Source organism: Penicillium nucicola (genome assembly GCF_028828085.1).
Source record: "Penicillium nucicola strain IBT 29836 chromosome Unknown utg000002l, whole genome shotgun sequence".
Lineage (NCBI taxonomy): Eukaryota > Fungi > Ascomycota > Eurotiomycetes > Eurotiales > Aspergillaceae > Penicillium > Penicillium nucicola.
The window spans coordinates 1,774,628-1,794,989 of record NW_026643126.1 but is presented as its reverse complement, the minus strand read 5'-3'; the positions used below and the strand labels follow the sequence as shown (position 1 = coordinate 1,794,989).

General features: G+C 47.3%; 11 protein-coding genes across 11 annotated transcripts; 5 read left to right on the top strand and 6 right to left on the bottom strand.

Annotated features, from left to right (window-relative positions):
* Nucleotides 1-756: 756 nt before the first annotated feature.
* On the bottom strand, nt 757-2,516 carry N7511_002437 (glycosyl hydrolase family 79 C-terminal domain-containing protein; the record flags this gene model as incomplete). The annotated part of the gene is made up of 5 exons (XM_057124862.1): nt 757-1,275; nt 1,336-1,532; nt 1,581-1,636; nt 1,691-2,188; nt 2,251-2,516. 5 exons carry the CDS (start codon nt 2,514-2,516, stop codon nt 757-759), a joined length of 1,536 nt encoding a protein of 511 aa, XP_056987021.1.
* Nucleotides 2,517-3,384: 868 nt separating this feature from the next.
* Nucleotides 3,385-3,882, bottom strand: N7511_002436 (uncharacterized protein; the record flags this gene model as incomplete). The annotated part of the gene is made up of 2 exons (XM_057124861.1): nt 3,385-3,544; nt 3,665-3,882. The coding sequence occupies 2 exons, from the start codon at nt 3,880-3,882 to the stop codon at nt 3,385-3,387; spliced, it is 378 nt and encodes a 125-aa protein (XP_056987020.1).
* A 420-nt stretch (nt 3,883-4,302) lies between these two features.
* On the bottom strand, nt 4,303-4,707 carry N7511_002435 (uncharacterized protein; the record flags this gene model as incomplete). Its single annotated transcript, XM_057124860.1, has 1 exon — nt 4,303-4,707. The coding sequence occupies one exon, from the start codon at nt 4,705-4,707 to the stop codon at nt 4,303-4,305; it is 405 nt and encodes a 134-aa protein (XP_056987019.1).
* A 397-nt stretch (nt 4,708-5,104) lies between these two features.
* Nucleotides 5,105-5,617, bottom strand: N7511_002434 (uncharacterized protein; the record flags this gene model as incomplete). Its single annotated transcript, XM_057124859.1, has 2 exons — nt 5,105-5,473; nt 5,552-5,617. 2 exons carry the CDS (start codon nt 5,615-5,617, stop codon nt 5,105-5,107), a joined length of 435 nt encoding a protein of 144 aa, XP_056987018.1.
* Nucleotides 5,618-6,848: 1,231 nt separating this feature from the next.
* Nucleotides 6,849-8,450, top strand: N7511_002433 (uncharacterized protein; the record flags this gene model as incomplete). The annotated part of the gene is made up of 1 exon (XM_057124858.1): nt 6,849-8,450. One exon carries the CDS (start codon nt 6,849-6,851, stop codon nt 8,448-8,450), a length of 1,602 nt encoding a protein of 533 aa, XP_056987017.1.
* Nucleotides 8,451-10,217: 1,767 nt separating this feature from the next.
* Nucleotides 10,218-11,054, top strand: N7511_002432 (fungal specific transcription factor domain-containing protein; the record flags this gene model as incomplete). Its single annotated transcript, XM_057124857.1, has 1 exon — nt 10,218-11,054. One exon carries the CDS (start codon nt 10,218-10,220, stop codon nt 11,052-11,054), a length of 837 nt encoding a protein of 278 aa, XP_056987016.1.
* A 403-nt stretch (nt 11,055-11,457) lies between these two features.
* On the top strand, nt 11,458-11,889 carry N7511_002431 (uncharacterized protein; the record flags this gene model as incomplete). Its single annotated transcript, XM_057124856.1, has 1 exon — nt 11,458-11,889. The coding sequence occupies one exon, from the start codon at nt 11,458-11,460 to the stop codon at nt 11,887-11,889; it is 432 nt and encodes a 143-aa protein (XP_056987015.1).
* Nucleotides 11,890-12,876: 987 nt separating this feature from the next.
* N7511_002430 (class I adenylate-forming enzyme family protein) lies at nt 12,877-14,765 on the bottom strand (the record flags this gene model as incomplete). Its single annotated transcript, XM_057124855.1, has 5 exons — nt 12,877-13,247; nt 13,319-13,440; nt 13,527-13,588; nt 13,668-14,416; nt 14,474-14,765. 5 exons carry the CDS (start codon nt 14,763-14,765, stop codon nt 12,877-12,879), a joined length of 1,596 nt encoding a protein of 531 aa, XP_056987014.1.
* Nucleotides 14,766-15,119: 354 nt separating this feature from the next.
* On the top strand, nt 15,120-17,047 carry N7511_002429 (class I adenylate-forming enzyme family protein; the record flags this gene model as incomplete). Its single annotated transcript, XM_057124854.1, has 5 exons — nt 15,120-15,435; nt 15,482-16,221; nt 16,290-16,384; nt 16,438-16,562; nt 16,641-17,047. 5 exons carry the CDS (start codon nt 15,120-15,122, stop codon nt 17,045-17,047), a joined length of 1,683 nt encoding a protein of 560 aa, XP_056987013.1.
* A 368-nt stretch (nt 17,048-17,415) lies between these two features.
* N7511_002428 (AMP-binding enzyme domain protein) lies at nt 17,416-19,147 on the bottom strand (the record flags this gene model as incomplete). Its single annotated transcript, XM_057124853.1, has 2 exons — nt 17,416-18,855; nt 18,908-19,147. 2 exons carry the CDS (start codon nt 19,145-19,147, stop codon nt 17,416-17,418), a joined length of 1,680 nt encoding a protein of 559 aa, XP_056987012.1.
* Nucleotides 19,148-19,573: 426 nt separating this feature from the next.
* N7511_002427 (nuclear transport factor 2 family protein) lies at nt 19,574-20,005 on the top strand (the record flags this gene model as incomplete). Its single annotated transcript, XM_057124852.1, has 1 exon — nt 19,574-20,005. One exon carries the CDS (start codon nt 19,574-19,576, stop codon nt 20,003-20,005), a length of 432 nt encoding a protein of 143 aa, XP_056987011.1.
* Nucleotides 20,006-20,362: the final 357 nt, after the last annotated feature.

The window sequence follows — 20,362 nt, the reverse complement described above, 5'->3', positions numbered from 1 at the left end:
GCTGGAGGTAGCACAGATCAGAGGTCTCAAGCTCTGATCAATGCTTATTATTGATTCTCCTACTGTACATGTACGGAGTAAGGGGGATAAGTCATCGTAGCCCTGAACATGGACACCATCCTACAGTATGCGATACACGCAGCCTGTCTGGAATCTCGATCAAGAGTCCTCCCCCGGTCGAGGTCTTGGTTGTTTCAATAACAGATCCAACTCACATATAGGACTCGAGACCTTCAACCGACCGACTCGCTATCTATATGCAACTCGGCCAAGACCATGTGTTCGACCACTCCTTATTGCCTGATTTTAGTCAAACTTTGATCATAACTTATAATGTTATCCCAGCTAGTTCGATATTTATTTATTCAATACGTCGAGTTTAACAAAAATCAGATTAAAATTTCATCCTCTACCTGTTCAACGTCGGACAGATACTTCAACCCTGTCTTTTGTATAAGCTATTTCCCACTATATGAAACGCAAAAAGAATCCACGAAAATAAAAAAAAAAACATACAACAGTAAGGATTCGCTAGTGGTCACCCACCTAACTACTAACTTACCGGCGTGTGGCTTAAGTACGGCTGAGCGGACGGGAAGCCCTGTTCTCCACACCCTGTGGTCGTATGTGCTTGTTTTAATACTAAAGGGAAATATATAGGATATGAAATAACTTGTGATATTTGGAGATGTGTCTGGAAACAACATCTTGTGATGTACTGCCAAAAAGTGTGCGACCACCTCATAATATCGTTCCTCAATGAAACTCTACAATAACAGCAGAGGAATCTGGTACATGAATCCGGAGCACACCGTCTTTAACAACCACAGACTCCTCCTTCGGGTCAACTATAACGGGCAGTCCATTCCGAAGGTCATGGTCGTACGAGATACCCGCAAAGGTGATCTGATTCGTGGCGTCACTTCCGGGTGCAATGAGACGCTCAACCTTGGCATGACGATGATGACCAGGGACCTTGAAGGTGTACTCCTTGCTGGGGCGGATACCGGCCGAGGTTTGGTTGAAAGCCTGCATGTTCATGATGGCAAGTCTGAATAGGCGGTTTCCATCGTAGATCGCGTAAGCAGACTCGGTGTCCTTCTCCAAGGGAATGTTGACGAAGCGGGGGTTTTTCGCGTGACCGAGAGCAGAAGCTACCATGATCTGGCCGTAGTATGGGGCACGAGTGGTAGGGGGTTGGCCCTTGCCGAGGATGGGTTGCCATGAGGTGTAGCGGTAATTGAGGCCTTGATGAAAGTGGAGGCGCTTGATGTTCTGCAGAGATATGTTAATAGTGATTTATTGTAATGAGATGGGATATTGGGAGGATCGTACATTAGCGCCAGCCCAGAAGGAGAAATCAGCTAGCCACAAAGCATCTCCGAATGTGTCGGTTTCGCCGGTGATACCCTGGTTCGCGATGGAGTTAAGCTCACCAAGAACGTAAGGGTGTCCGAGGTACGCGAGGTTCTTGGCGTGCTGGATATGGGTTGCTAGAGTTTCTTGGATGCTAGTGTGGTTCATCAGGCGGCCTATAGCAGTCAGTCTTTGTTTGATTATGTTGAATTCGGAAGTCATACGTTGAAGGTCCCAGCCCACTGGAGGATTATTAGGTGGTTGGTTGACACCCATGTAGCTTGAGGCGATGAAAGTCAATTGGTGAGATGAGTAACAAAGGGAGGAAGCTCACCTGTGGAAAGAAAGCTCCTTGGTCAAGCTGTAAGGATCAAAGCCAAGATTGAAGACTTCTTCCGCAGACCAGCCATTCTCAAAAAGGCTAAACACCAGGAAAGAGGGAGCCATGAACCCAGGGAAGGACCCAGGACAAGCCTTTTGAACAGCAGCCTTGATTGCCGTAGATTTGCTGTTCCATTCGTCGACATATTCTGGCATGGAGTAGTTGGCTCCGCGGTATATAGAAGCTTCATAGTTCCACTCGTTGCCTAACTCGAAGAGTTTCAACTGGGGACCGATCGAGGTGCATGCCTCTACCGCAGCCTCCTGGAGTTCTTGGATAGAATTATTCTGCTTCATGTTTAGGCCGTGAAAGAAATTGATATTCCCCAATGTATGATAGGACTCGAAGAATGTTGGACCATAGAAGACTGTTTCTGGCTGGTCATCAGTTGGATGCGCAAAGATGAGTTTGATATTCTCCTCTTGGTCGGGATCATAGTATGAATTATCTCTGTGTATGGTGTTAAAGGTTTAAATAGAAACCAAGAGTATACTTAATGCATCTGAACATACTGAGATGTGCCCCCGACTCTCACTGATGGCTGCACGCCAGTAATGCGCTTGAAGTTGGCCAAAAGATTCTTGGAGAACTCATTGGGATGTGACTTGTTGCCAGCATAGTCCGGGAAGAAGGTGAATTCAATTGAAAAGGCCTGGAGATCGTTGGGTACAGTGGGAGTACTTTTCTGCGGCGTAGGGATGGCTTTCGGTTTGCTATAACCAAACCCTTGGCCGATGAGTAGGGCGGAGCCCAACAGTGTAAGGTTAGTAGATCGCATGTCTTTCAAGTGATTCACTGTCAAGTTATGCTATTGATATATAAAAGTGCGTTATCAACTGGCAATTTATATCTGTATTTCCCAAGGCTATCGCAGTCATCGGCATTTGAAGAGAATCCCACCGTGTAAGAGCCCCCGGGTTTGGCCTCCCATTTCTGGATTAATCAAAGCCATGGTCAATATAACACCTATGATCAGAGAGCTTCATTGGGTAGATTTCTGCCTTTGAAATTGCCATACCCGAAGTTCAAAAGCCGTTTCCCGGGATCGGGCAACGGAAGTGACGAAAGTATAGTATCAAAAGTAAATTGCCCACCGTCTCCCCGCATTTCTCCATGTCCCGCTTGGGCCTGCTAGAAATGCCGAACTCCCGTCTACAGGGTCTTGAGCAGAAGGTAAATCTAGAGTCCACCAGTAGGGCTCTATACCTACGACAGCCAACGCATTGCGATCCTTAATGCCAAGGAATTCCTCAACTTTTGCATCAACTTTAGTGAAGAATAAGCAAGAAATACGAGTACGATATATCTGGATTAAATAGGTTTAGTGTTGAAAGGAGTCAAAGCTTAAAACCGGGGTCCTCTTTTTGCCCTGTTCTTAGTGCTCACCTGCGTCTTAACCGGGAAGTAAATTGAGCCAACCGACTCTTCTCAGGGGGCTAATATTTCCGTACTCGAATATTGTGCTGATGAGATATGTATGCCTATCGGCAAGTATGTCTTAACTACGGATGATACGGAGTTCATTCAGTTCCACATTAATAAGCTATGATTTGGCCTTTTATGAACCTGAATACAGTAAGACATCATTGAATATGGCAACTAGCAATTTGAGTTCCACGCACAATCAACCCATAATGCTGTCGTAATTAGACCATGAAGGCCTGCAGCTTTTGTTTGTCCAAGATCTCGTTTTCCACTAGCCTTGTGGTCTCGGTAACCTCTCCATGAACATTCTGGTAGCGTACTAGCGCTGGAATATTCTTAGTGCTCCAAGTTGTGCGGTAGACATTTTGAGGATTATTCCACCTGGAAATTACAACATTAGCTAATTGTAGCCCAAAAGAGGGATCGAAAATTCTATATTTGTATAAAAAAAAGAGAAACAAGGATCGAAAAAGAAACAAAAAACACCGTGGTAGAACTTACTCTGGCTTTTGTCCAACTTCGACGATAGCAAGGGTTGGCGCATCGTCACCAACAAAAGCCTCGTGGATAAATGGTAGAGCAGCGCGTACGTCTGGACACCAGGGCTGTTTGGTAATGGGATCTGGTGAGGAGACGAAGGCAATAAAGAATTTCGAATCCGGGCTGACAGGCAGCTCTTGCACCGAGGTTGGCAGGGTGAAATTGTGGTTGATAGTCATCTTCGCAGCTTTCTTTTGAAATGACAAACAGGAAGTGGTCTACTCAAGATGCTTGTGGTTGAACTCGAGTCGCAGATATGAAAATGAGGCGATTGTGGCTTTTTGCGGGATGCCAAGCCCTGAAGTGCTTCGGAAATTTGCCGCCTTGTCTCTTCAACTGCCACATCAGCTCTTACTTCTCGTTTTCTTTGGAGCAAGTGACTGTGATTCGCGTTTGGTATCTCACGATTCTGATTTTCAATATAGAAGTCCAGAGAAATATTTTCATATTATTTCATGATGTTCAAATATCCCGAGCTCGGCTGTAGGTGTTATTTACGACTACGCTACCTGATTGGACCTAGGCCCATTAGAAGAGACGAAGTAGCGACAATTAAAGCTTGTTTGAGTGCATCCTAGTAGTGGATTTCAATTCATCAATTATCGTGAGGCTACCAAATCAATCACCTCATAAGATCCTAAAGTAAACTCTCCACAATCTACCGGCTGGTTGATCTTATGATATAAAGCCTTCAAAGCTGTGCGATCTTCGTCATCGCATTGCGGCCAGTCTTTTCTCTCGCTCTCAAGCCGCGGTGAAAGAAACTGCGAGGGTCCAATGCCGCCATCAAACGCCATGTACCGATCACGCATCAATGCGGGAATCAGGTCCGGGTTCGTCGTAAACGGCATCCCAAGTTCTGAATCCCATGCTTCGCTGTGACCAATTGCGAAATGACGGAGGAGTGGCAGCCCTGCACCGAACGAGGCAAAATAATCACTCCACCGGCGTGGGTAATAGTAGAACCAGGACTTCATCCACTCATCAGACCGTTGCAATGTCATGTTAGATTTTGGTATCGGGCACTTGGCAAGATCGGATTCTTCATCCAGTATGAGTGTTCGGAATAAAATGGGACAATCGTCGAGGTAAAGCTCTTGCAGCGTTGACGAGTGCGACAATATCCAGTCCAGTTGCTGATCCTCAAAAAATGAAAAATTCCCCAAAGTGAGTGACTGTAAATTGGGGCAATGGATCCCCTCGAGGCTGAATTTGGGACAGAACCCCCAGTAAAAGTTGGAATATAGAGAAAGCTTTCGCAGTGATCCCATTGTGGGTTTCAGCCAGACTGACGGCAGTATGCGTGCGTAAAATTCTTCCAATTCCTCTTTCTGTTAGATATTCCGACAGGTCAGTGAAAAAGAACAATGTATAGGCATATATGATGCCTGCGATCAAGCTTCAGACATCACAAACCTCGATTTCAGTTTCGGGAGCCGCAGGCTCATATTCATGAACAACATTCAGCCTTAGTGAACCCAGCGTGCTCAATATCCGTTGAAAATCCGGACTCAACGGTGTTACATTCTGTTGGTTCTGAATCGCCAATTCTTCCAATGGTCGCTTAAGAGATGACAGCCCCGTAGCAAGCCATTGCAGGATACTTTCTCGATACTCAATTGACTGGTGAGGCTCAAAAATATTATCACCCATCGAGCATGTTTTGTCGAAGCGTAGAGCAACGTTTTCGAGATTTGAAAATTTTGAAAGCTCGGGTAGGAGGTCTTTCCATCTTGAAGGTAGCTCATCTTGGTACTCATCATCCGAGTCCTAGTTTGCGGCGTATTAGTCGCCTGTTGATTGAACAATAGTGTTTACCATTGCATCTCGTTAAGGCGGTTCACTTACGTAGTCCACCTCCACAGTATTGAGGCAAATCTTACGGACATGTCCTTTCAAATCTGGATCTGCCATGATTGACATAAAGCCCTCACAGCTTTTGTCATCTGTATATAACGAGACTGTAGAAAAGAGGCTTCTCGATGCATGTGTGCAGAAGGAACGGCTGGTCAGCCTTAGGGCCTTGAGAGTTTCTGTGTCTGACAAAGAAGTGATAATCGCGAGGAGCTCTGGGGGAAGATTGAATGAGGCCATGTTTTTGGTTGCAGTTGAGCATGAAAACGAGAAACCATCAGAGAAGGGCATATTCGAGAACCTTATAAAAATTTGATTAGGACGTGCTAGACCCAAAAGGAGAGTTAGCGCTATCTTCTAGGCATCCTTAGGCAGCCGGGTGGCGGATGTCTATGCTCTCGAATTGCGGGCACCGGCCATGAATGGAAACCACAGCTAGTCTGTCATATATCATGCAACATCTGTCGATAAAACAGAAAAAACAAAAGTAGACAACAGTGAGGATTCGCTAGTCGAGAAAGCTCAGAGTATTTCACGTGGATGCTAGATTCGAAGTACAGCATACTGATGCCGCGAAACCTTTGTTATAGCAGGCGGGGCGAACCACTCAAGATGATCGTTGTTTCTCAGATCCGCCGCAGTCCGAACATTTTGTCGAGGAATCTGTAGCCATTCCATTTCGTACCGAATTTGGTAGTCTAGGACCGAGCTTTAATCACTATGGCTGCTTGTTCGTCCATGTGATTCGTCTTCTTCTAGAGGCTAGGGCTTTAGAGAGGATCTTTTGATTGAGCGAGTGCGCCGGAAATCTTGATTTCTAACTATAGAAAGTTAGCTTGTTACGTATACGCCTAGACCGTTTCAGTGCATAGCTAGATTCATTTGCATCTAAATCCGAGTCCGCCAAACTTTGCTTGTTTGATTTGAGGCTTTCTCCCGGCTTTTAGTACTCGCAATTCAGTTCTTCAACTTAACCATTCTGCCAATGCCTCGTCTGATTGTTATCTCTATTTGTCGGATTTGAGGCGAGCGCCGCTTTATGGTCGCGCGACCGGTGATCAAGTGTGGGCCGTAAACAATGGGCTTTCTGCGACAGCCGGACTTAGCTCCGACGCCACTGAATTACCGGTACTTAAGCTTTGTCTGGGCACCTCTTGGGTCGAGTTCTGTATGGAATTCCTTGTGAATCTCATTCTCGTTCAATCCCATCATCCTTCGCGGCTCACGTGATCGAAAATTCAAGGCCACCAATAGTGATTAACTTGGTGCGGACTAAATAAAGCCGCGCAATATGTCGATTACGGATTTGCCTTTAGAGCTGTTGGCTGGTATTTGTGAGCATCTACAGCCTCAAGAATGGGGCGCACTCCGGATTTCTTGCCGCAAAATATACGACAACACACTGGAAGCCTATGCAACGCGATATTTCAAAAAAATCACACTTCTTCTCACCCGTGAAGGTCTTGACCGCTTGGAGCATGTTGCAGCCAGTGAATCCCTTCGTGGCTCGGTTGAAGAAATTTGGATCATCCCGAACTTGTTCGATCACTGGGCAAACTTGGGCAAGGCAAGTTTTACAAAGGTGGACAATAGGAAATATTTGTTGACATTGGGACGTCATCCAACAACGGAAGAACACAATGAAGTTCAGGCTGAGCTCGAGGCTCTGTTTGCCGTCTACGAAGCTACAATGGCAGAACACCGTGCCATTGTCGAATCCCCGGGACTGTTAGATCGACTTGAAAAATGCCTACCGCGCCTCGAGAACGCTGTCGCCCTTGGGCTACGGTCTTACGAGACAAGGTTCCTCCTGAATACAGCAAGGAACACTGACTTTACTTGTTTGGGCTTACGAGAATTAAAAAGTCATTTCAACTTCAAGAATTGCCCAATGTTTCATCAGAGCGTATCGTTCATGCCTTACAGTTTGGTATTCTCGCAACTACTCAACGCCATAATAAAATCCGGTCGAAAGGTTCAAGCCCTCCACACATGCAGCCATAGCTTTTGCGGCATGAAGTTGAAACTTTTCCAACTGCCAGAGTCACAGTATCAATCACTGCTTCCGCTCTTGAAGGATCTGAAGACTCTACATATGTGCATTCGCCTCAAAGATCACGGACGAGAAAACTTCGATGAAGACACCTTGAAACGTCTTCTCAATATCATGGTCACGACTGCACCGACACTAAAGACTCTACACTTTGCTCAATGGAGCCCCATAGAAGAGATTTCCCCTCTTTTCTTCAAGCACGTCTCTCAAAGGATTCAATTCACTCAGCTAGAGGAACTTCATCTTCATTCGATTGAGGTGACAGTGAGTAGCCTCGAAGAATTTCTACGGACAGCAGCCCCAACGTTGAAACGACTGAGTCTGAGATTAGTCAGTTTAGTTGATAGTATAACATCAGCACCAGACCTAGGACCCCTGACTCCAAACAGCGATAGTTGGGTCACTTCAATGTCTACCGAAGTCAAAACCGAGATGCAGGGACTCTGGAAGCGCGTTTTCGAATTCTGGGCAGATCATCTCAAACCGCAATACGTCGAACTATCCGTTCTTGGGTACCGAGGACGATCTATAACATTGCATGACAACTTGTATTTGGAACGTGGACAACAGGACGCACAGTCTTTCTCGGGCGTGAATCCCTCGAATTTCCATTTTGATGCTGAGAAGGCCAATATACCTTTCAAGGAATGGGCTAAGCAGCTTCAGATAGAGATGGTACATCGGCCATCCTTTGGGGGACCGTATGGGGTATACGTTGGTGGACCAAAGCTTCCAGGGACCAGCAAAATCCACTTGCGTGACCCAGGCCAGGACTTTAGTGGGCAGGCTACTATGGTATGTGTTGATCCATCACGTATGAGCAGAACATCATCAGGTTAGGATTGCATGCTGTTGCTGTTGTGCCAACTTGCCTTGAGCAGGTCGCCTTTCTCCTTCACAATCTTTATCTCGCGCAATATTAGCATAGCCAAGTCAGCAGCGCGGTTTATTCTTGCGGAATGATGTTATCTTTTTCTCTTTTCAAAGCGCCAGTAATAGTACCACTTAAATTGAAGCTAAAAACCAGAGGTTTCTGTCTGGTATTACAATCAGACTAAAAGAAGAGCAAAACGAAATTCCAAAGACTTTTGGTTATTGTAAGCTGCGCCTGGGCAGTAGATTATCATTGGCTACGAAAGCCTCCGGTCGGGTTCGGCCGAACCTGACCGACTTCACAGTTCCAGAATTAGGTATTGACTCCCCCGAAACTACGTGCTCCGCATTACACGGGCTTTTCCCACTTTCAAGTCTGTGTAGACTCTGTCACGATGTCGGGTAGCTTAATTTCCGAAGAGTGCCGGCGGAAAAGAGTCCGTAAAGGAACGAAGAGCTGTTTGGAGTGTAAGCACATATCTCCGTAACCGAGCGAAGACTGACAATGAATAGGCAAAAGAAGAAAAGTCAAATGTAATCCTACCTCGGATCTCTCGATCTGCGCTGGATGTTTAGAGAGAAGCACTCCCTGCCTCAGCCAGGAGTATGTGGATGATCCTTTACCACATCATGCTGACGACTCACCATTGGCTCAGCGTATGGCAAGAGTAGAGTCATTGCTAGAGACCCTGATGGAAACAACGAAGACGAGTCAGAATGGTCATCCGGCCCCTTTAGCCAGTCCAGCAATGACTCACGAGACTAGACCTTTCGTGGCCTCACGCTCTGGTGGATATGGGGCGCAGGCTGAAGTTAGTTTCCCGATAGGAAAGCTCGAGATCCTCCGCCAAAGGCTAGCTAAAATATTGCCTTGTCAAGCGGATGTCGATCTTCTTTTCTCTTCAAGTCATGGATGGTGGCTGATACAGCAACATATGATGCCGCATCTACCAGATGTAACAGAGAATGACTTTCACGGCACGTTCGATGTATACAATGTTTCAAAGGGAGATCCGCTGCATGTAGCGAGACTCCTTCTCTGCATTGCAATCTGCATTCAGCAGCTTCCACCAAAAATGGATGTGCGAAGATTCCAAACTACAAAACCACTTCGAGATCTGATGTGCGATATAATTGATTTTATCGTTCGAAACGTCACCTCCGACGATGAGTTGATGGGAAATATCGAAAGTATTGAGTGTCTTGCACTTATGGGAATATACGAGGTCAACTCCGGTAATCTTCGAAGATCGTGGCTATCATTCCGAAAAGCCATCGCGATAGCTCAGCTTTTGGGTCTTCACCGAGTGGCTGTCGATTCATCTACGGACGATTTTGATCTGTCTAAGATGAAGAAACGTCATTTATGGTATCAGGTATCGAGAGGAGTAAGTTAACCACCTCATTTTCCACATAATCACGCTAAACAATTAGGAACGATACCTGTCCACCATACTCGGTGTTCCGTCAATCAGTGGCTCAGCAGCCTTCCCATGTGGTGAAAACGCTACGTGGCTATCTCCTGAATATCTCTATCATAGCCAGTTATACCACCTAGCTGGCCTAATTTCGGCTCGCAACCAATATGATTGCACCCATTCCTTTTCCACCACCCAAAAAATAGGGGAACAACTCGATTCGCTCGCAGAGCAAATGCCACTAGAATGGTGGGAAATACCTTGTACCATACTCAAAAGTCGCACCAAAGAAGCGTCTGTTCAATTTGAGCGAATGATGTGCCAAATCTGGCATTTCGAACTGGAGATGCTTTTGCATCTACCGTTCATGCTGCGCGCCGCAACTGATCGACGATATGAATATTCGCGCATATCCTGCCTGACTGCAGGCCGAAATCTGATCAAGAGATGGATTTCCATTTGTGAATGTCATGATACGCTTCTCTTCTCCAACCTCCTCGAGTTTCAGGCTTTCACGGCAGCGACAACTATTCTTCTGGGTCTCCTCGGCGCCAAAGAAAGCACGGATCAAAATATCCTACAAGAGCGATATGAGGATACTCGCCTTGTAGAGACGATTGTTCAGAACTTTGAGAGACTTCAGCAGCATGGTGCTGTGATGTCGGTTGGTACCCAGAGCATCTCAGTCATTCACACGCTTCAACGGTTCCTTCGTGGGGAAACCCAGTCGGACAAAATGCGTCTTGAAATCCCCTTTTTCGGAGTGATACGGATTGCGCGTGGTGGTGCCGTGCAGCCGTTAGAAGGCGAGCGGATTGTCGGAGCAAATGCATGCCAAAATCCCTCCTTTCTTAGGCCTGCTGAATCCGATGTTTCTTCTTCTAGAATGGGAGCAGAATACACACCGAGTCTTAATACTCACACCAGGAAACGGATGTTTCATGAAACAGATGCAAATGAAGGGAGTCATGCTGGTGATAGTGTGGAGACGGAAGATACTATTTTGCAGATTTCTGGTGGTCATTTTCAATTTCCCGAGATACCGGGCATCCAAGATGGTCTTGATGCCAGTGATTGGTCTTTTGGAGAAGATGATCTGGTTTTCTTCGACAGCTTGGTGAACACAGATTTGGTGGGTAATTGGATACTCTAGGAGATACACAGGAGTCAATAATGGTAGATAAAAGGAATTTTAAGAAAGGGTGCAGAGCTTCTCTGTGATTCATTTTGTTTGCGGTCAAGCATACGTATATGAAGGCTACCAAGGTTGTTATCCTATCCTGCCCTAAATTCAGAATCTCGGGGGTAATCGGCCGAACTGCCATGCAGAAGCGGACTTCCTGATCAGATTCGGCCGAGTATATATCAGAGGACGGTGGTGAAACGGCGAATAGACGGATATAGCGTCCTACGGTAATTGAAGTATCTTCTATAAGAAACCGACTTCTTCACATGAGTAGATTCAACTTGCTATCCTGGAACATACCAGAACCCACAATCATCTTATTCCTTTTTGACCTAAAAGCATTTTTGTTGAAACTCAGAACAGCTTCACCATGGCTATCAAGCAAGACACTATCGTTATAAGCGCCGCTGCCAAGAATCACATCGTCTCTTATTGCGCCGCTCTCACCTCGCCTCTCTTCAAGAGTTCAACCGAGCGGGCTACCAAAATGGCCACTTATTACCTCCCAACCATTTCTTTGTTCGCGAACGGCAACATCACTCAACTATCTGATCCATCGCAGTATGTGGCACTGATCGCCGAGCCTTTGGACAGACTGAAAGGAATCCCCGAAGTGACAGGGCACAGAGTTGAGGCCATAGGCGAGAACTCCGCAATTATTTGGCTTTCCCTGGAGGTAAATGGAGTGGAGATCTCCAATGTCTACTTTTTCAGGAGAATGGATGACGGTGCTGAAGGGTTTGAAGGTGGCATTTTCGATGGGGAGCTCTGGTTGCTGAAGCAACTGGCGAATACGGAGTAGATCTTTTCTGTACAACAGTTCGTTTCAAAGATAAATTCTGTTACCTGGGCAAAAACTGTGATGGTCTTGATTGTATACGATTGTATGAGGGACGTGGCTAAAAACCTGACTGTCAAGTTTTATGGCAACTTTGGAAGCGTTGATAGTCCGGTGGCTAAACAAGCAAGAATAGCCCCCCAGAAATAATGAACTTGCCAACAGGGCCTCAAATAGTATTTTTTTCATTTTAATTGTTGCCTTGGTTAAAATTTACAGGTATCCTATGATAAAGCGTTGTCCTCATGGTGTAAAATGCAAACGTCCCATACTGATCCTATATCTGTCAAGTTATTGCGAGATGAACAACTTAGCGCCAGCTTTTCCCATTGCCGCTCGTGGAGCATTCCAAAGATTTAGCTGGCACACTTCAGCCGCCAGTATGCACATGCATCAATTTGGTTCCGGTCGATCGTCTACCGCGCTTCCTAGGAGCATATTCTGGGGCTAATTGACAACGAAAGAATAGAGACTAAGATGCGAGGAGGGTAATGGAGCTAGTAAGTGTGAATGAGAAGGTAGAAGACCTTTGAAGTTGTTAGATGATAGACGTGTAACGAACGACCATATCAGAAAGGCATCAGGTGATGCCTAGAAGCCCTGAGATATGCTCTTCCCAAACCCTCGCTGCAATAACCTTCATAGTTGAACAATTTTACAACTCCTAGCTAGTTCGTTTAACACATTGTTTTGTAATTTATTTAATATTCTGAATGGCGCGCCTTGCAATAATATTTCTAGTCCAATGTAGCTATTCATGTTCTTGCCATTGAGGCCAGTTAGATAGACAATACTCCATGTGCTTTACTGTTGTGACCTTGTGTTAAACGAGGAAAACCCTCCATCTTTAACTTCTAGATTTACAACCAGAGAGATCTGACAGCTTGGATCAATTTTAAAACTTTGATCAAAGCCAAGAATATGCGAAGTGAAGGTAATCAGCCCACTCTATCACTCAAGCCTCTCCACGTCTGGTAGAGATGCTGATCCCGGCGGAAAGAATTGCTCGCGGGCTTTCTTGTACATCAGCTTTCCCGATACTCCCCGTGGAACATCCTCCATAGCTCCCACAAGCCGGAGCAGAGTCGGTAGCTCGTGCTCTGTAAGTGAATGCGCCAGATCACGTCGTAAGGTGGTCAGATTCAACGTGCCACCTTCTTGACAAAGAGTGGTACTAGGGTGTAGACGCACCAAAGCCGCCACATGATTGACGTACTTGGGGTCCGGAACCGCGAAGATATGGCCTTCTGCCACCTCGGGCAGGTCAAGAAGAGCCTTACAGATCTTGGGCGCTGATACTCTGCCTCCAAAGGTAGGAATAACTATTTACAGGAGGTGTTAGTCCATATGTAGCCTAGAAGTGATGGGTGAATCTTTCTGCTAGATTACTCACAGTCACATTCTGCCCGACCTTCAATCTCATACGCGCTGCCGTTGTAGCGGATGATATCGCCGGTGCGGAAGAATCCATCGTCATCAAAGGCATTGCGTGTAGCCTCGGGGTTATCCAGGTATCTGTAGATGCCAATTAGATAGTGCAGAGGTTTGGCCTGTGGTGGAGAACATGCCCTGTAAAAAGTACAGGAGTTTTGACAAGCAACTCTCCTTTGTCGCCCTCACTCAGCTTGAACTCTATACCCGACAGAGGTTTCCCGATACTCCGCTAGCCCTCAGTGTCAGCATAACCATGAAAATACTAACCAAGAACAAGAAACAAATATAGGAATAGGCGCGAGGCATACCTCTACGAGGGAATCATCTCCTAACGCTTTGAAAGGCGAAATTCCCATCTCTGTCCCGCCATAGATGACAGTCACGCATCGCCCACTCAGCATGTCTCGCCAAAATAATTTGACCTCCTGCAGCATCACTTGACCACCAGCGGTTGCTTCACGCAGTTGACGTGCCCCAGCGCAGTACTTTTCCCGCTCTATAGAGGGCAGCATGCTTAATTTATCGCGGTAAACGAGCATCAAACTCCGCCAGGTGGTCGGCAGAAGATGTAGTACGGTGATTCCGCCCTGGCGCAGACGCTCCCAGATCATGTCCGCGTCTACCAAGTATGGCCAAAGCTCAATGCGAATACCTCGCATTAACATGTTGACCATCAGGCGGATGGAGCCGATATAGCCCGCTGCTCGGGTGAAGAGTAGAGCATCTGCCTCTGTGCCTATGGGGTCCACGTCGGCATTGAAGAATTGGCGCGAGTGGAGGACTCCTTTGGGCGGGCCCATAGTTCCCGAGGTAAAGAGGAGAAGAGCAGTACGTGTGGATGAGAAGTTTGTCGGTTGATCTGCGGCAAATTGAAGACTTGGTGAGGTGTTGCCCGCATGAGCACTGATTGCTACAGAGTAAATCTCTTTGCCAGTGGTCAGAAGAGCTCGGCGTCGAATGAGCCACATGAGCTCAGCTTGTTGTGGACTATATAAAACACACTCCGCATTGCATTTAGCAATTCGGTCCCAGGTTGCTTCAGCAGATTCGGCTGTGGCTGTGGATGCTCGTCAGCGAGGACTTTCTGCGTGAAAGAGTGATGGGAACGAAATACATAGAGGAACAATAGTACCACCGAGGGACAAGATTGCAAGAAATGCCACAACAAATTCTACACTTGCTGGGGCGAGGATACCGATACTCATAGGTGTTTGAAGCATCTTGGTGTTATCTAAGGCGATATGAGGCAGTCGCTGCTGCAGAACCTGCCGGCATCGAAGCACTGCCGACAACAGCTGTTGATAGGTGACCTTAATGCCTGAGATATCATCACTAATAATGACGCGGGTTGGGCCATTGGCGAATTCAACCAAACGTCGGAAGAAGGTCTCGTTTGGGAAGCTCATGACGGAATGGACCTATGCGTTACATATGATAGTAAAAGTAAAATGATTGAAGTCTGGAGTAATCCACAGCGATAGTATCCCTCGTCCTTTCGTCTTCTTTTGAAAGCGTGTCACCGCTTTATGTTATAAACATCAACATCGATCGACATATGACGAGTCAACAATGGTAAAAGAGAGGTCAGAAAAAGGCACAGAACGATGTATTAGTATATCAGGCATATTAGATAGATCGTACCTTGCAGATCGCGGCGCCACTGGCTTTTCATAGAACTGCAGTTTTGATTTGTATTTGAGCGCACTGGTTCTGCTTTTTTTCTTCTCATATTTGCAAGACGTCAATAATCATTCTTTACCATGTCTTTTCTTAGCCAAAAAGTCGGTCTCCCAAATGATCCCCTGTTCAAAAAGCTGCTTCACAACGCTCAAGTCAACACCAACATTCTGATACATGATCCAACCCATAACAAAGATGCCACCACGGCTCAATTCCTTCATGATGTAGGGGCCTTTTGTGCCAACATTCTCTGTCAACTACCCCAAGACCTTCTCAATGAGCATGGAAGTCTCAAAATCCCGGGAGTTTACATAGCAATTCTTGCTCCACTGAGCTACGACTTCGTCGTTGCCTTATATGCCGTTATTGCACTAGGCGCTGCAGCCGTACCATTATGTAGGAAGCACAGCCCCCGCTATCGTGGCCTTCTAACCTTCCATAGCAACCAAAGTGCTCCCCGAAGAAGGCGGCTGGCTCCTCAACAAATGCAATGCCATCTGTCTTCTCGCTCAGCCAGAGCATATGCCGCTTGCTACTGACATCCAGTCCCAACCAAATGCCACTCCAAGCCCCATAATACCGATTCAACACAACCCAAGGGCATTCTCTGAGCTACCCCGGATTAACCCAGCCCTTAAGTTCCCCCCTACCCAGCCAGGTCTTCTCCTCTTCACGTCAGGCACAACCGGACCCCCAAAGGGTGTCATCCTACCGCGTCAACTCTTCTTCCCGCACGTCACACCCGACTGCACTGCCGAAGATATCGCCATAGTCTACCGCGCCGTCAACGGTCTCCCCGGGGTGCTGAATCTAAGTGATCTGGTGTACGTCGGCGCGCGTATTGAGCTCTTTCCGGCAGGAATCCAGCCAGCCCCTATTTGGGAGAGACTTCGAGGCGGTGGCGTCACCGTGCTAGCGGGTGCCACTCGCTTCTGGCAGGTTCTCATGACAGACTATGAGGAGAGACTGCAAGGCCTACCGGAGAACGAACGTCTCATGTATGATGAGGGTGCTCGGAATATCCGTGTCGCGTGGTTCGGAGGCGGGATGCCTTTGCCGGCGGCAAAGAGGTTCTGGCTCAGTTTGCGCAGCGGGAGGGAGTGGACGGTCAAGTATGGGGCGTCCGAGTTGGGGAGGGAGGCGATGGTGTTTCATTTTTCGAGCGAGAGTCCCGCATTGAAGGTGAGATGATCGATGATCTGGATCTTACTCACTTGGTCTTATACTGACTGGCTGGTTCATGATTTTAGCCAATTATTGGGCGTCCGTTGGCTGAGACCGAGGCCAAATTGGCAGATGGCGACCGAGGGGAGTTGCTCATCAAGAGCCCAACAATGATGATCGGGTGATTTTTCCCATATTCTTTCTGTTCAGCGATATGGGATCTAATGATGATAGATATATCGATGACGAAGAACGCACAAGTGCGGCATTCGATGCCAACGGTTTCTATCGTACGGGGGACCTTGCCCACCAAGATGAACAGGGCATGTTCGTCTTTGACGGCCGTGCATCGGCAGATTGTAAGTTTGCATCTTCATCTTCCCTTTCAATCTTTAACGTTGTTTCATTTTGAGGAAACCTGTTGACAAGTAACGTAGTCGTCCGGTTCAATGGCCTCCGCGTCTCAGTCTACGAGGTCGAATCGCAGCTATGGGACTTGCCCTATATTACTGAAGCGTACGTGCTTAGCATCCCAGACAATTGCTATGGACACCGCGTTGGTGCACTCGTGCGTTTAGGCCGAGGAGAAGTTTCATTGTCGCTAGCCAAATTGCGGAAGGATTTGGCTACAGTGTTGGCTATCTACAAATTGCCAACAGTGTTACGCATTGTGGACAAGAATGAGGAGCTACCTCGTAGTCCAGAAGGTAAACTGTCACGTAATCCTGCCGTGCAGAAACTCTTCCTGACAGAAGGTGGAGGGTTGTCGGGTAACGTGGAGGTTTGGGACATAGGGGTAGAGGAGACGGTGACAAGGCGGGCGTGGGACTGGGGCGGCGTTTGAGGAGATTATCTTCTCACTGCAATGGTTGAAGCTTGCAGGTTAGTTAAATTGCTCAGCTCTTTGAATGCACACTGAATACATCGCTCAAACCTGTGCCGCCTTTCACCGTGTGGTAGTAACCGCACCCTTGAGATGCTTTAGTAAGGATGTGTTTGACGCAGGGAGAGATAGAAAGCCGAAGAAAATAATAAGAATGATGAATTAATTGGTCCAAGTTGAGCCGACATTGAATACTTCCCCAAAATTTGAACATTTCCTAATTTATACGTTGAGAACTGAAGCCCTAACACGGGTGTGTAGTTTGGCCCCTTCAGGCATTTCCAGGACCGAAGTATGCATCAACACCCAATCCAAGTAGAACTTTCAATCTACTGAATCATGGGCCGCATCTTCGCCAATTCCCTCAAAGCCGACCTATCGACCTTGATACCCTTTCGGGGCAACTCGGAAAGACAATGAACACCCCCAGTCAATTTTTGCAAGCCGGTCAATCTCTTCTCCGCAAACTTCTCAATAGCCTGCTGTAACTTTCCCATCTCCAGCTGCCCCATTTCATTCATTTTGGGCACCACGAACGCCGTCGGCAGATCCCTCTGACTGCATTCCTCACGCACCCCCAGAACCACCACACTCCCAACAGCTTGATGAGTAAACAAGACCGCCTCCAGCTCTGCTGCTGATACGTGCGACCCATATCCCCCGCCAGTCTTGATCATCTCCTTGATCCGATCTACGACATACAGATTCCCCTTCGCATCTAAATACCCGAAATCCCCCGTATGAAACCAGCCCTCGGCATCAAATGCAGCCGCATTTGCTACTGCATTGTTCTGATATCCTCGGTACCGGGCGAGACAGTTGCGAATGAGCAGCTCGCCTGCATATTTGGGGCCTGATCCATTCTGCTCCAGTCCAGTTTTCAGGTCGAGGACTTTGGCCTCTATCCCACTCACAAGAGTACCCGTTGACCCAGGGGCGCGAGAATCCTCGTCAAATTGGATAGAGACGAGCATTGTCTCGGCAGTGCCGAGTTCAAGGCTTAGTGGGATATCGTGAAAACGACGAGATACTTCTGTTCGAAGATTTTCGTGGATCGGGGCCCCAGCGGAAAGCAGCCATTTCATGGATTTTGTCTGGGATGACGACGTTTCGAACCGCGCTAGCTGTGCTGCCAAGGGGGGTGTAATGAACAGGAATGTGATTTTGTGGCGGGAAATGATATCCACAGCTGATGCGGCGTCGAGGTCTGGCTTGGATGGTACCAGGACCACCGGGATGCCTAGAACGATATTGAGTCCCATACTCAGCTTCGCGTTGATGAAAAAACCGAGTGATAATGGCGAGACCCAAGTGTCTGTGTCGGGGGATGTATTGGCGGGTATGGTCGCGCGTGTGCCTTCGAGGGTGGCAATGAAGTGTGCGTGACTCACTAGAACACATTTCATGTTGCCAGTTGAGCCACTTGTGCGGTTGATAAACGCAGTATGATTTTCGGCAGCTTCAGGTGTCTGCAGGTGGAAGATGTCTTCTTGGCAATGGGTTGTGATTGTATTGAGGAGTGCAGCAACGCAGGGATACTGATGATTAGGAGTCTCATCAAGGGTAACCAGAGACAGAGACCGGGTATCTAGTAGGGTGCATGCTGCCTCGGCCAAGGATAGCACATTGGTATCGGTAATCAACAGTTTGGCGTCGCTCTGCTTCAGATGACGAGCGATATCGCTAGCAGCAGTAGATGCTTGCACAGGAATCAGGGCAACAGTGGCGCCCGCCGCCAGCGCTCCAAAGTAAGCGATAGGATACTGGATCTGGTAGTTGTTAGAAGAAGGAAATTAGTCGCGAGATTCTGTGAGTTCTTACTTTATCATAAGCAAAGATGGCGACGACATCTTGCGGCTTGATGTTGTATTGAGTCCGGAGGACGAGGGCCATGCGTCGACTCTGGGCCTCCAACTCAGCCAGAGTCAATTGCTCATCGGTACCATCAATGCGATAGAGTACACGGCTGCGAGGGTAGTCTCGTCGACTGTGGTGAAAGATGTAGTTAAACACGTCACATTGGGGGACTGGGGGCAACGGAAGCCGTGAACTGAAAATCATCTTTGATTAGGGCTTCGAATGGATTCACTTTAGAAGAATGACAAGAGAATTGAGATGCTTGATTTGGCTATGGCTTCTGATAACTTTATAACGAGAGTGAACAGGTGATTTCCATGTATATTTAGTCTCATGAAAGCCAAGTATACACAGCATGTGCAATTAATGCGAATGATGCATCCTATCAAATGCACACACGGTACTCCGTGGATCTCCATTGATTCGGGCCGCCCCTATGCATTCTATGGCTTTGTATCCGGGCTATCGTGCATAGTACTATGTATTATTGCATGGACCAAGATAATAGGCTATCTATCACAAGGGGCTGACCATGAAGATCATCCAATTTAATCAGTCTATGCTAAGAAAACTATTTTCTACCACATCATCGTCCCTCCCCAACTCGGTTCCCAACTTGAATCCCCAAACATGAGTAATTTGTCAACGGAAACACCAACAGCAGCAGCTGCGCATGAATGGCTCCAATCCTTCCACCGCATGGGCGATTCCCTTTCTCCTGAAATATGGGTTGAGACTTTCTACGCCCCCGACTGCACAATGCAGTTCCTCGGCCAGCCACCAGTGCATGGCCACGCCGAGATTATCGCGCATTTCCGGCGCCAGTTCGCCCGCCTCGAGAGCATGAAGCATACTATCCGCCATGTTGATGTCACACACGATCGCATCTATCAGGAAGCCACGGTCACCTATGTCGTCAAGGGAGATCCTGAGCAGCGGCCGATCGAAGCGCACGGCCTTGCTGTTTTTGGAAAAGGGGTAGAGGAGAGCCAGATTAAGTTCTTCACCGTCTATCTCAATTTGGGGTTATTGCGAGAGAGAATGACGGAGATCTTGGGCTGATGTGATTTGTATATATTGGTGGTGCATGATGGCGTGCAAGGGGTCTAGTAGGCAGCATCCATATCGTGCCGAAATGATAAGCCACATACAGCATACAGATGGGGTCCTGATATACGTCTTATTGATAGAAAGGTAATAATATGGGTTATTGAATGTCATTGACCGTTTTGTTGCGTCCTTGGCTACGCTAAACATGCACGTTAATCATAGTCCCCCCCCCAGCCCTGCAGGGCTCTGCGCTGGAGCCCTTCACCGGTAATTTCATCAGCTGCGCCAGGAAGCTTTGGTGTATGTGTTGAGCTTCTATTTCGTCTCATTGTTCAAGAATACCCTGAATAAAGAAAACTGTCTATCTTT